Raw genomic sequence first — 14,027 nt, 5'->3', positions numbered from 1 at the left:
GCTCAGAACGCATCAGTTTGCCTCCGATCAGTCTCCATTCCGCTCTGGAGGCTGCTTACAGCGTTTTGGTGTCCGCATGACGAAACTGAGCCAAACGGATCCGTCCTGACACACAATGTGAGTCAATGGGGACGGATCCGTTTTCACTGCCACAATAGAAAATGGATCCGTCTTGGCCATGTTAAAGATAATACAAATGGATCCGTTCTGAACGGATCTGTCTGTGCAGATCCACGACGGATCCGCACCAAACGCGAGTGTGAAAGTAGCCTTAGGCTGGGTTCACACCTGAGCGTTTCTCAAACGCGAGTTTTACGCGCGTTTTTGTCGCGCGTTTTTATGCGCGTTTTTTGTAATAGTAAACGCGCGTTTGACGCGCGTTTGTGTGATTGACTGCAGTGTCCTATGGCCACAAACGCGCGTCAAGCCTTAGTGAAAAACTAAAAGCCAGCCCAGGGTTTTTACGCCAGGAGCAAGGACTACCACAGATGTCATAAATTAGACAAATTAATGGCAGAGCAGAGTGGAAACTAAGACCTTGTGCACACGACCGTTGTTTTATTCCGTGTCCGTTGTTCAGTTTTTCGTGATTTTCTGCGGACCCATTGACTTTCAATGGGTCCGTTGAAAACTCGGCTAATGCAAAGTTTGTCATCCGCGTCCGTGATCTGTGGTTCCAGTCTGTCAAAAAATTATAACCTGTCCTATTATTTTCGCGGAACACAGTTTGCGGCCCCATTCAAGTCAACGGGACCGCAAAAAACGCGGAGGCACACAAGATTGTCATCCGCGTCCGTTTTTTTCCTATCATTTGCATGGCAAACCTGACTTAGACTTTTTTTTACTTTCCTTTATGTCTGGTGGTCCTCCAAAAATAGAGGAAGACACACGGAAACAAAAACGGATCACGAAACAACGGAACCCCATTTTGCGGAACGGAACACAACAACGATCGTGTGCATGAGGCCTAAGGCCGTTGTAAAAAGCCGGTCTTAGTAAGTTGCCCCAGTAACCGTAGGTGGTCATTCAGTTTTCCTGCACTCCTGAACATCAGTGCTACGAAATTAAACTTCCATAAATGCTGCAAATTCGGACAGATCTGCCATCCAGGAGTCTGGGAAAGTTGGGTGACGACCTCTGTGGGATCTCTGGTGGTGGCGACACTGATCGGTAGCCAGCTTTCTCAGAAACAGATATAAAAAAAAAAATTAAAAAAATAATCAAATACAATTGTTAACAGCTTAAAAATATATGGCTCCGTGAGAGCGGTTAAGGCAGTATTTAGTACCGCGCAGTGAATGGTTAATGAGAACCAGTACTGGGCGGGATAGAATTCCCAGACAGACGGGGGATGCCGGAGCGACGTCTGAGTCACCCGGGGATGGAGGGAGGGGGTGGCTCTACTAACAGTGTCTCCCTGGCATCTTAGTCCACTGTTGGCTTTTTGAAGTGGGTTTGCCCCTGGCAAGTGAGTCTGCAGTTTCCTCATATGGCGCCATAAACCGCTCTTTCATCTTCGCGAGCCCCCAGAGTTTATCCCAAACAGCGGAAAGCATGGAAGTGATCCAGCTGGAGCCGAGTGAGGTCTACACCCAGACGCAACTGCAGCGCACCTGAACTACCCAGCGCAAGGAGCGTCTACTACAGTGATACAAAGAACAAACAGCGCTGGAGCGTAATAAGAGGAGCGGCTGATATCAGTCACATATGATGTAATGTCTCCGGAGGTTATATCAGCACTGGAGCGTTATAAGAGGGGCAGCTGATATCAGTCACATGTGATGTAATGTCTGGAGGTTATATCAGCACTGGAGCGTTATAAGAGGAGCGGCTGATATCAGTCACATATGATGTAATGTCTCTGGAGGTTATATCAGCGCTGGAGCGTTATAAGAGGAGCGGCTGATATCAGTCACATATAATGTTATGTCTGGAGGTTATATCAGTGCTGGAGCGTTATAAGAGGAGCGGCTGATATCAGTCACATGTGATGTAATGTCTGGAGGTTATATCAGCACTGGAGCGTTATAAGAGGAGCGGCTGATATCAGTCACATAGGATGTAATGTCTGGAGGTTATATCAGCGCTGGAGCGTTATAAGAGGAGCGGCTGATATCAGTCACATATAATGTTATGTCTGGAGGTTATATCAGTGCTGGAGCGTTATAAGAGGAGCGGCTGATATCAGTCACATGTGATGTAATGTCTGGAGGTTATATCAGCGCTGGAGCGTTATAATAGGAGTGGCTGATATCAGTCACATAGGATGTAATGTCTCTGGAGGTTATATCAGTGCTGGAGCGTTATAAGAGAATCGGCTGATATCAGTCACATGTGATGTAATGTCTCTGGAGGTTATATCAGTACTGGAGTGTTATAAGAGGAGCGGCTGATATCAGTCACATAGGATGTAATGACCCTGGAGGTTATATCAGTGCTGGAGCGGCTGATATCAGTCACATAGGATGTAATGACCCTGGAGGTTATATCAGCGCTGGAGTGTTATAAGAGGAGCGGCTGACATCGGTCACATATGATGTAATGTCTCTGGAGGTTATATCAGCGCTGGAGCGTTATAAGAGGAGCGGCTGATATCAGTCTGACACACAATAGATACAGGATGACAACCACTGACACCCGCTATTACAGCTCCCATAGATGAAGAAGAGCTGCCAGTGATAATATCTGTGCCCCATACAGTGATGTGGTCATGGCTTCCTTGAGCTCCATCCCACATTTCTTATCTTGTACCCCATAATATACATTTGGTGATCATATTACCCCCCTACCTAGGAAAAGTGGCCCACATAATTTTTTTGATCTGTGGACCCCCTGGTAGGGATAAAGGGTGGTGTATATATAATAGGATCTTTATGGAGCCCATTCATTTGCCGGGCAGGGCCCCATGCGGTGACTCATGGGAGGTCGGTGTTTTAGGTTGTGGCCTCCTTTTTGGACTGATTAGCCTGGATCCCTGACTACAGTACTATGCCTACTGCCCTGATGGTGGCACGCGCAGGTCCACGCACAGCCTCTCAGATGTATACGTAACGTGGCCAAGACCTCGTTTGGCTAATTTGAAGCAAACGTCTGACCCCCGTTATACCCGCACTGCAGTGCTAGCATTGTCTTACACACAAGGAAGTTCAGGATGAGCTATAGCTCCCCCCGGAGGATTGCTGCAGTACTAATTGTGTGAGAACAGCGGGAGGGAAAATAGTTTAACCCCTTAGTGACCACACTTTTTTTTTTTTAGAGCTATAACTTTTTAGTTTTTTCATCAATGTACTCGTATGAGGTCTTATTTTTTGCAGGACAAGTTATAGTTTTTAATGCACCATTTTAAGTTCATCTAATGACCGATTAAAGCAAGCTGTTTAGCTGAAAACCTCTTTGTTTACGTCAGTAAAAAGGCGTATTAGTGGTCACTAAGGGGTTAAATGGCAAAACGTGACATCAAGCAGACCCTGTGATTACCATCAGTATTGCTGCGGCTCAGCGGAAGACATTTTAAGAACATTTTCACCTAACACCATTTGGAAGTAATCAGATAAATCCATGGCCCCATGATTGGCACTGTGAAAGGCATATGGGCGCACGGCGAGGAGCAGTGGGGGTAATAAGTGCTGACGCCCGGCTCCACCAGGAAAATTGCAATCATTTTACTTTCATTCGGAGCAAAATTAGAGGGGGGTGTCGTAAGCACTTATTACAGGTTTGCAGTTTATAACTCATCAGGCAGCGCGACGATCTGCAGAGGAGCAGCAGGCCGGGGGCAGAAGAGGCTCCAGACTCTTGAGATTATTACAGGAATAAAGACAAGGTATTGTTCACTTGTGGCAGGGGCACGACGCGCGGGTTCAGGTCAGGAAAAGCAAAGTGTAAGTCGTGTACAAGCTGCAATGTCAGCCTTTCATGCGCGCCGCACGGAGGGGGCTTCGCTTCTTCTCTGCTATTTACTTTTTCAGGGACATCCGATTCCTGTAATGCTTTATATAACACATTCATCTCACGTAAATCACTGCGCTCCATTTGCTGCTGCAGCGGCGACACCTGGAGGCCAGCTGCCTGGGTGCATCGTGTCTCACATGTAGAAACCTAGCCCCAATAGAGGGATGGAAAATGTACCCCACTTCTAATGACCCACCATATGTGGTCCATTCAGTTTCCTGTCCAGTGTCTGAAGAAGCCCTTGAGCCAGTGGTCCTCAGGGACCACCTGCCGCTCATGTTTTCAGGATTTCCTTAGTATTGGGCAGCTGATATAATTAGTGTCCATCCATCAGGATTTCATTCTGTGAGATACTCCTAAATCCTGACCGGCAAGTGGGCCCTGAGGACTGGATTTGGGGAACCCTGCAAAGCAGTCTAGACAGGCACCGGACCAATCCCAAAGCCTCAGCCCCCACACATGTATGGCGCCCAGTGTGACGCCGCGGACTATGGACGTCAGACGACCGGACCGCTCCTACATCCGCTGAGGTTCATTAGAGATAGAACAGGACGTCTCAGGATGAGCCTTTTATTCCGTAATGGTATTATTCTCTGACTACCGCGTTAAACGATCAGCCATGATGTTCTGACAAGCAGCTAATGAGCAGCGGGAGCTCAATCAGCCGCTTTCTTGCTCATCTATGAATGCATTTACTGAACAGAACATTGCACTTACTTTGTTGTAGATCCGGTGACTCAGCTCCGACATTACGTTGATCACAACCTGAATATTTTGTCTGGGAGCACACAGACCACTACTCACATGCGGAACCAGGAGAGAAAATAGACAGCCGCACTCACCCGTGTGGAAAAAATAGCAGCAGCTTTATTTCCAAATTCAAGTAAGGCAGGGGGCGGACAATTCTATAACACCACGCATTGAACAGCGGCGTCCGTTTCGCGCTACATGCGCTTCCTCAGGCTGTACTATTCACATGCAGCTGCATCTCAGTCCGGACCAAAAGTTTTGAAATTGAAACAAATTTGGGTTTTCACACGCTTTGCTGCATCCATGTGTTTCTATGGTGCAAATATAAGCATTTCAGACGTTTTTTCTATTCTTGACGGATCCTTCACGTGTATGCAAAGATGTGGGGCACATTTACTAAGACCGTTTTTTATGCCGGTCTTCGTTTTCCCCCTGTGCTGCCGTAAGATTTGCCTAATTTATGATGAGGCATGCACCTGGTCATAAATTAGGCGCATCCTTGGCAGTCTGTGAGCTGGTGTCGTTTTTCACTAACATTTGGGTCTATTTCCAGGTGTAAATGTTAGCAAATTTGCCGGGGCTGGGACACACCCTCACTACCCCCTTCTGTCCCACCCAACTAGCAGACACAGCATAAAACTGGTTGCACAGCCAGCTAAACACGAAACTTGCGACTAAGGTTACTTTCACACTTGCGGCAGGACGGATCCGACAGGCTGTTCACCCTGTCGGATCCGTCCTGCGGCTATTTCGCCGTGCCGCAGCCCCGTCCCCATTGACTATAATGGGGACGGGGGCGGAGCTCCGGCGCAGCACGGCGAAAGCCGCCGGACTAAAAAGCCTGACATGCAGTAATTTTAGTCCGGCGGCCTTTCGCGGTGCACCGGGGACGGAGCGGCGGTCCGGCGAAATAGCGGCAGGACGGATCCGACAGGGTGAACAGCCTGTCGGATCCGTCCTGCCGCAAGTGTGAAAGTAGCCTAAATATTCGGAAGTCCCTTAGTAAATGTGCCCCAGTATTTCCAGTGTTGACCCATCCTTTTCAAGACTTCTGCAATTTGCCTCACATGCTGGATGTCAGCTTCTGGGCCAAATCTTGACGGACGACAAGCCGCCCTTGCCTGATCGGTGCTCTGGGTTTTTGTTTGTCCACCCACTTTTTGTGGACTGATCACAGGCTCACAATGAGACCGAAATGTGGGGAGTTTCCTGGCTATGGATCCAAACTTTCAATGTTTTTTTCACCTCTGCCTTGTGACTTTGTCTCCATCATGCTGGAAAATGCAAAAATAAGAAGGAAGGGCAGCGCTCGCTGTTTGCAAGGTGAAATCAAGTGGGAGTCTTTAATCCATAATTAGCGATCCAGTAAATGCAACATTTCAGCCATACATCTACCCTTCCTTCTTCTTTTTGGAATATACTCAGGGGAGTTTTTTGGGGGGGCCTGTCTCCTTTTGGGTGCACACCACGCTTTTTTTTTTTTTTACTTGGAATTAACAAGAGGTGCTGTGCTTTTCTGTTTTTGTATCTGAAAACATATCGTCCGTCGCCAGATTGCTCCTGGATGGTTGGGGGAGGTGTTTGATCCCATCCCTTATTCGTGGCAGTGTTCTGTGAGCCCACTGCCTTGGAAGAGAATCACACATGAAGGGGCTCAGGACTCTCTACTGCTGGCAGGACTCATGGCAGCGCTCAACGTTTCTTCTCCAGAACAGTGGGAAGGGGGCTTCATCAGAGACGATACCCTTTCCCGAGCCCCCTGCCTTCCAGTCCCTGTACTTCCTGCAGAATGGCCGTCTGTGCCTGAAGTTGTTCTTGGAGAGAAGCAGCTTTTTTGCCGTCTTCTTGACACCGGGTAATCCACGAAAAACCTTCACCTCCCTGAGCGTACAGATGCCTCCACACCTGCCTGCTGCCATTCCTAAGCAAGCTCTGCAACGGTGGTGACCTGATCCCGTACCCGAATCCTCTGTAGGGGACGGTCCTGGCACTTGCTGGACTTTCTTGGGCACCCTGAAGTCTTCTTCACAGCAGTTGAAGCTCTTTCCCTGAAGTTTTTGATGATCCGATAAATGGCTGATTTAGATGCACTCTTACAAGCAGCAATGTCCTTTGCCTGTGAAGCCCTTATGATGCAAAGCAATGATGACTGCACGTCTTTCCTTGAAGGTAACCATGGTTAACAGGAGAAGACAATGATTTCAAGCACCTCACTCCTTTTAAAACAACCACTCTTATAATTCTATCAGACAGAGTGATACCAGCTGCCCTGTCCTCGTTAACACTTTCTCCTAAGCTAATGAGAATATCACTGAAATGATGGTTGCAGGGTAATTTGTGGAATGGCCGAAATACTGTGGAAATTGGGTTTTTGAGATATAATAATATAATACTGCCCCTATGTACAAGAATATAACTGCTATAATACTGCCCCTATGTACAAGAATATAACTACTATAATACTGCTCCTACATACAAGAATATAACTGCTATAATACTGCTCCTACGTACAAGAATATAACTGCTATAATACTGCTCCTACGTACAAGAATATAACTACTATAATACTGCTCTTATGTAAAATGTAACTACTTTATTGATAAATGCTTTTGCTTTATTTAAATAAATGTCTTGTGTAACATAAAACTTCATAAAGGAACATTTATTAGATACACAGCTGATCACATCTACCATAGTTTCAGTCTTTACCAAAACTATAATTCCTCCTTGTGAATCTGTATAATCCCCATGATCTGCTTTTCTCCATCTTCCAGTCTATTTCAGGGGGTATTCTGTTTATAAAACATTATAACCTATCCATTTGGGGTCCTGTATCTTTAGGGACGGTCATCAATATTAGAAATGTGGGATCCAACACATGACTCGCACAGCTGAGGTGCTGAAAGGATAGGGCATTAATAATAAGTCCCTGTGAGACCTTTATAAATAAAGCTGAACTTTCTGAAATTCATTGTGTTCCAATCCTCTCGGCTTGTGAATGGGAAGGCTCTCATTCATATCCAGAGGCTGAAAATCCCACCACCAAGACATTAGGCTTGTTACAGTGTATCAGAGAGGTCCCTACTAACATGCATTGCTGGATACCATAAAACTCTAATGTTAAATCCAAATATTAAAAAGTATACTACTAATGCTACAAAACTGTTCACGTCTCACAGCCCATGGACTTGCATCCTTCCTTAAAGGGGTTATCAAAGACTGAATAACCCCACCTACAAAGCCTGGACCCTCAGCACTGAGCATACGTACCTGGCCCTGACGTTGGTTTCCTCCTGGATCACTCCATGGCCGTTTTCGCATCTCCCCAACCTGCAGAACACAATATCCGTCAACGTGGGGTGGTTTAGGGTGCAGCCAATAGCTGGCCGTGACTATCACCTTCTCCCTTGCGTCATGTGTGACGTCACCTGCAAGGGGGCAGGTCATCGCCACAGCTGCCTATTGGCTGCACCTCCACAAGTCGACGGATGTTGTTTTCTGCAGGCAGGGAAGCTGCAAAGATGGCTGTGGAGTGATCTGGGAGGAAACCAGCGCCGGGGGTCCGGGAAATGTAGGGGTGGGGGAGGATATTCAGTTTTGGATAACCACTTTAAGGCCCTGAAACATGTCAATCCCACCGAGTGCTGGACTTCTTGCCTTTGGATTGTAGACTCGCTCTTCAATATTTTGTGCAACAGGATCATTGATGCACTTTAGGACAGGTACAGGAGGGGGTTTCTGCCTCTGACTTTAGGGGCTCATTTATGAACTGATATACGCAATTTTTATGACTTATATCAGTCCCAGATTTCGTTGCAAAATCTGCAACTTTTCCCAGCTCACACCAAGAAGAAGAAGGGGGAAGAAGGCAGGCCGGAAGGCCCATCTCATTCATCATTTTCTACACCAATTTATGGCCTAGGAAATGGCTTAAATCTAGCAAGAAAGATGGTGTATATTTAAGTCTGTCACGCGGCCTGCTGGAGGAGGTGCGGAAGTTATGCAAAGGCCTGCGTCTCCACATAACTTTGGCACTTCCTCCAACAAGACAGATTTAAGACTGGCGTGGAAAATGCCGATCTTAATAAATGAGCCCATGAATCAGAGACTTTGAAATTCATGATGGACTGAAACACACAGAACATTGCAGAAGCCCAAAAAACTGTTTTAGGGGGCACTCCTCATGCGTATGTTCGTTCTGCAAAGGACAGAACTTGTCCTATAGTTGGTGGCAAAATGCTGTTCACAGACCCATTGAAGTCAATAAGTCACATGGACGTCGTGTATATTTTGCGAGTCCACCGTTTTGCGGACCACAAAGTGTGAATAGACCCTTAATAGGATATTATAGGAACTGCAATGGCTGACTCTAAAAATGATTCACACTGCTCACAACCTGAAGATGCAGTCAATGGTTTCTCAGGAGGCTGCAGGATCTACGTACAGTAAGTAACTTTTGGAGAGGAGAACAATAAGAGACACAGCGAGCATCTACAGCAGCAGCGGGGTGCAGCAGGTCTGAAGAGGCTGCTTTAATAGTGGTTAGGCTGGCATGCTTCAGCAGTTTGTGTAATGAGAAACATGGTTTAATGGTAATCCCTGGGTTCAGACACAGAGAGGACATGTAAAACCATTGCCCCTATTCCATATCTTGGAGGCGAGCGGATCAGCGAGTCATTATACGTAGTAAAATCTGCAGACATGCTTGTTAACAGTAATCGAGTCAGAGTGGAAGCAGCAGATCTCTCAGCTCCTGCTCGTGTTATCCCTGTACATATTCTACAAGCAGCCACCAGGACCGGTGTCCCTCAGACTGTGGTGATTACATATTTTCGAGTGTTACAAGGACGGGGTGAACCTTGAAGTTCCAATAGTGATGAGCACCCAGCAAACGAGTCCCAAACGCTGGAAAGTCCACCCATCTTCCGCCCTTCGAATGCACCAGTGGGTAAAATGATGAGAGAAAGTCCACACTGTTCACACTCACATCTGCTCTGTATGAGGACTGGTGCAGAGTGTCCCAGAATCGTAGGCGGGTGGTCCCTCCAGCAGCTCTGAGCTGTCAGTAGTCCGCAGTGTACTCTGTCCCATGTAATCCACGGCACAGCAGCGTGAACTCCTTCACCATGTCTCGCATTCGTCGCTTGTTCACTCGCTCCCTACAGGACGTGTTACAGGTTAACAGTGTGCAGTATGGCCAATAGGTAACACATATACAGACTGATGATCTATCCACAGGATAGCCTAAGAAGCCGGCCTACCTCAAGATGTGCTGACTGAAGTTATCCTTCTGCTCCTGCGTCACACGGGGGGAGGGGAAGCCATCTTGCTGCATCAACTCTTTTAACCAGACCACCAGGTAGGAGAAGCAGTTCTTATTGAGACAAAAAAGGATATCGGCAAAGGAGTCCATCAGATTGCGCGAGGCTTGCCCGCCGATTCCCTGTAGGCAGATATAAGTGGGAATTATTAAACTTTTTGTGATACATTAACCTCTTAATCACCACCGATACAGTGAATAATGGGCCTTATTCTCAAGTGCTGAGTTGTTGTTTTTTTACAGCGTTATGGGTCAGGACACCCACAAGAGACCGCGTGGGGTCTGACCGGTCCCATGACCGCGTGGGGTCTGACCGGTCCCATGACCGCGTGGGGTCTAACTAGACCCTGCACAGCGGTCATGACTGTTTCCTGCTGTATCTAGAGCTACTAAAAAGCTCAGGTTATAGGGTTAAATTCAAACATCTATAAAACAAAGTCATCAAAAGTTCCTTTCTGGGGCACACTGCTGAGGACAGAGACTGACTGCAGCGGTCAAATGCCATACTGCACATCACCTAAGGAGCGGCAGGAGGAGCAGATCAGCAGTCCTGAGAATTCTACTGGAGAATAAGTATAGCATCATTTTTTATTTTTTACTTTAGACCATTTGGGTGCTTGTTTGAGATTTTTAATTATCTAGGACAACCTAGAGTTTTTTTTGAGAATACTTACTTTTTATCCAATACCAGCAGCCTGCCTCAGTAAACAGAAGATTGCCTGCCTCTGCTGTGTCCATATACCGGTTCCTGCAGTGTTTACCTCTGGCGCTGCATAGGCATGATCATATGCTCCACTGCGGCCAATAACTGGCTTCAGCAGTGATGTGTTGCTACTGCCGCAGTGGAACATGTCACTGTGACCATGCAGCGCCGGATGTAAACACTGCTTGGACCAAAACATGGACACGGCACGCAGTGTTGAAGACCAGAGTGGTGGAAAGCTAGTAAATATGAATTTTCTGTTTACCGAGGCAGTTTGCAGACATTAGATAAACATTTATTTTTCCCAGGAAAACTTTTTACGTACAGAAATCAGCCTCCAATAACTTCTTAACACGCATTGTGTTCCTTTATTGCCACTTTCAAAATCTCTGTGTCAACGAAAACACTCTTGTTTATATAGAGAACAGTACATCTGTCTGACCTAGTCCTGCTCCCTCAGCTTTCTATCAACACAAGTGTCCTCTCGGTGTTTAGTTTTTGATCCAATGTATCCATGTATGTATAATATCAGACTGGAGTGATGTTACATAGCACAGAGTTCACCAGACTGCAAACAATAAAATGTTTCCATTTAACTGACAGCAGAGATCCTGAGATTGGTGAGAAACGTTGTATGTTCTCCCCATGTTTGTGTGGGTTTCCTCCCACACTCCAAAGACATTCTGATAGAGACCTTAGATTGTGAGCTCCTGGGGACAGTTGGACGCTAATGTCTGTAAAGCGCTGCGGAATATTGTAGCGCTATATAAGTGCATAAAATAAATACATAACAAAAAACTGAAAACCAAAATATTTCACAAATGCAGAACTTTTCATTTTACGATTTGCAGAAGACTGGATACAAGTGTCAGTGTCCCACCTCCAATGTGGCCTGAAGCAGCAGCTTCCCATCCTCATGCACCACTTGTCCAACTGGAGCGAGTTCTCCGCATCTTGGTAAGAACTCCATCTGAAACCATTAACCCAACAATGTCAACAAATTTGAGCAAATTCAAGATCCTTGGTGCAAAGAATCCAGGTGGCGCTTGGGGTGCCCTAGAGCGAGAGCATCTCTCATCCTGTGACAATACCCTGGGGTTCAGTGAAAGTCTTCACTGGTAGAAATGATCCTTGAAGGAAGAGTCAGATCTCCTGCCCCTATTAAAGGGGTTCTCCAAGACTGAATCAAAATGGCCACCAGCAACCTGTCCTAGAATGTGAGCGCGACTAGTTGCCACCACTTGCAGAGTTGCCCAGGGGGGTGAGGGATGAGGCCCTCACTAAACTCTGGCACTTGCATACACTGCATATTGGTGAGATTTCCTGTCATGCTGCTCAGCCATGATAGCATATCGTAGGCAGGATCATTACCACCTTTTATAGAGAAGTGCAGGGTCTAGTGAGCCCTCACCCACGTAGCTCTGCAAGTGGAGGCAACCAGACCCGCTCACATTCTAGGACAGGTTGCTGGCAGCCATTTTAAATCATTCTTGGAGAACCCCTTTAAGGAATAGGGGAAATGCCTGCAAAGACTGTGCGATGCATAGGTGGAGCCTCCCAAAATATCACCAACGCCTTACATCAACTGAGGTGTCTCAATAAGTTTATGGTCTCATTTATTAATTTCAAAGTACACTGAACTCAAGATGAACACCCAAAATGGCCTTCTGGGGGCTGATCTCCTCACTGAAGATGTCCAGTCTGTATACTACATGGTGGTACCAAAGCTCTGTCACAGGAGATCTGGTCTCCATCTTTGGTGGCCTTTGGGATCGCTTTCACTGAATATCTTTACAAAGGTGCGGAGCTTTGTTTCTCTGAAGCATAAAAAGCCCAAATGCCCTGCTTTTCTTCACACATTCATAGTGGTACATGGTAAAATGGCGGCTGCAGTTCCCACTGAAGTATATAATAAATCAGAATTCAAAAATCTATTAAAGGGGTTGTCAGAGACATTACAAAATCTTGCAGGGCATGTGATAAAATAAATTAAAGGGGTTGTCCAACCCCTTAAAAGTGCTGACCTATACTCAGGAAAGGCCATCACTATTTCGACAACCAGCACCCCTGCCAATCTGCTGCTCCCATTGAACTGACGGAGTATTACGAGAACAGGCCTTCATTTGTAAAGAAGTAGACAACTCCATTAAGTACTACTCACCGGAAAAACGTAACTGTCCCCCAGTGATGTCATTGTGATTACATGCATGTGACTGCTGCAGCCAATCAGCAAACAGTGACTGGAGCGGTGACGTGCATGCGGTGACAATGCCATCATTGTAGAGCAGTAACAGACTGGCGGGGGCACTGCAGCGGCGGCAGAGGAGGAATTTCCTGGATATTCCCTTCTTAGAGACTTCGTATATAGGAGTACTGCAGACATTGGTGTATGGGTATAAATTATCTATATTGGTCGCTTTATTATGGCTACTTTCACACTAGCGGCACGGACCTCCGCCAGGCTGTTCCATCGGGTGATCAGCCTGTCGGATCCGTTCTGCCGTTAGTGACTGTGTGCCTCCGGACTGCCGCTATGTTCCAATTGACTATAATGGGGGCGGAGTTCCGTCGAGTCATGGCAGCGTACGGCGAGAGGCTGCCGGAATAAATGTCGGACAGGTTGTAGTTTTATTCCGGCAGCCTCTCGCCGGAACTCTGCCCCCCGCTCCCATTATAGTCAATGAGGACGGAGCGGCAGTCCGGAGGCACACCGTCACTAGCGGCAGGACGGATCCGCCAGGGTGATCACCCGACGGAACAGCCTGCCGGAGGTCCGTGCCGTAGGTGTGAAAGTAGCTTATTTTGGATATTATTGTATGGTCAGTGTACTGCGGATTTTCCTGCCTTCCATAGAACATTTTCTTAGAAGCATTGATTATATTTGGAGGGGGTTGCGATCAGTGGTGGGGAGTGCTCCCATATCTAGTGCCAAGAAGTCATTTTTTAATCAATTTCTTCTGTGATTGATATAAATAAAGAATTCTTATATAATTTTGCTAACACAAAACCTCTCCTGTGTGCCTACTGCTTGTTCACACAGGGCTGTTGTCTTCTGGTTGTTGGGTGCGTGGCAGTCGATGCACCAGTTTTTTACGTGTAATGGTGCCAACCTAAACAGCATTCCAGGCTTTTCCATGTGATACTTGTTTTGTTATTTTATCACAACCGCTGCTTCCATTTCCCAAACAGCCCCTTCAAGCTTCCCCTAGTGGGGGCCAGAGGTAGAATCTTGTCATCTAAAGGAGTTTTCTGGGAATCTCAATATCAGAATAGTCTGACTCCTGGTGCTCCGACTGATCAGCT

At 46.7% G+C, this 14,027-nt stretch overlaps 1 protein-coding gene across 2 annotated transcripts in view; it reads right to left on the bottom strand.

The window, feature by feature from the left end:
- Positions 1-7,348: 7,348 nt before the first annotated feature.
- Positions 7,349-14,027, bottom strand: part of IPO13 (importin 13) — a 50,994-nt gene continuing 44,315 nt past the window's right edge. For both annotated transcript variants that reach the window (XM_044302342.1, XM_044302341.1), the window contains exons 19-21: positions 11,605-11,694; positions 9,963-10,144; positions 7,349-9,860 (exon numbers count right to left, since the gene is read on the bottom strand). In XM_044302342.1, coding sequence (XP_044158277.1) covers positions 9,764-9,860; positions 9,963-10,144; positions 11,605-11,694 — 369 coding nt within the window. In that variant the 3' untranslated portion in view covers positions 7,349-9,763. The remainder of the gene's footprint in view (positions 9,861-9,962; positions 10,145-11,604; positions 11,695-14,027) is intronic.

Source organism: Bufo gargarizans, chromosome 7 (assembly GCF_014858855.1).
Source record: "Bufo gargarizans isolate SCDJY-AF-19 chromosome 7, ASM1485885v1, whole genome shotgun sequence".
Lineage (NCBI taxonomy): Eukaryota > Metazoa > Chordata > Amphibia > Anura > Bufonidae > Bufo > Bufo gargarizans.
This window is presented reverse-complemented; position numbering and strand designations above follow the sequence as displayed.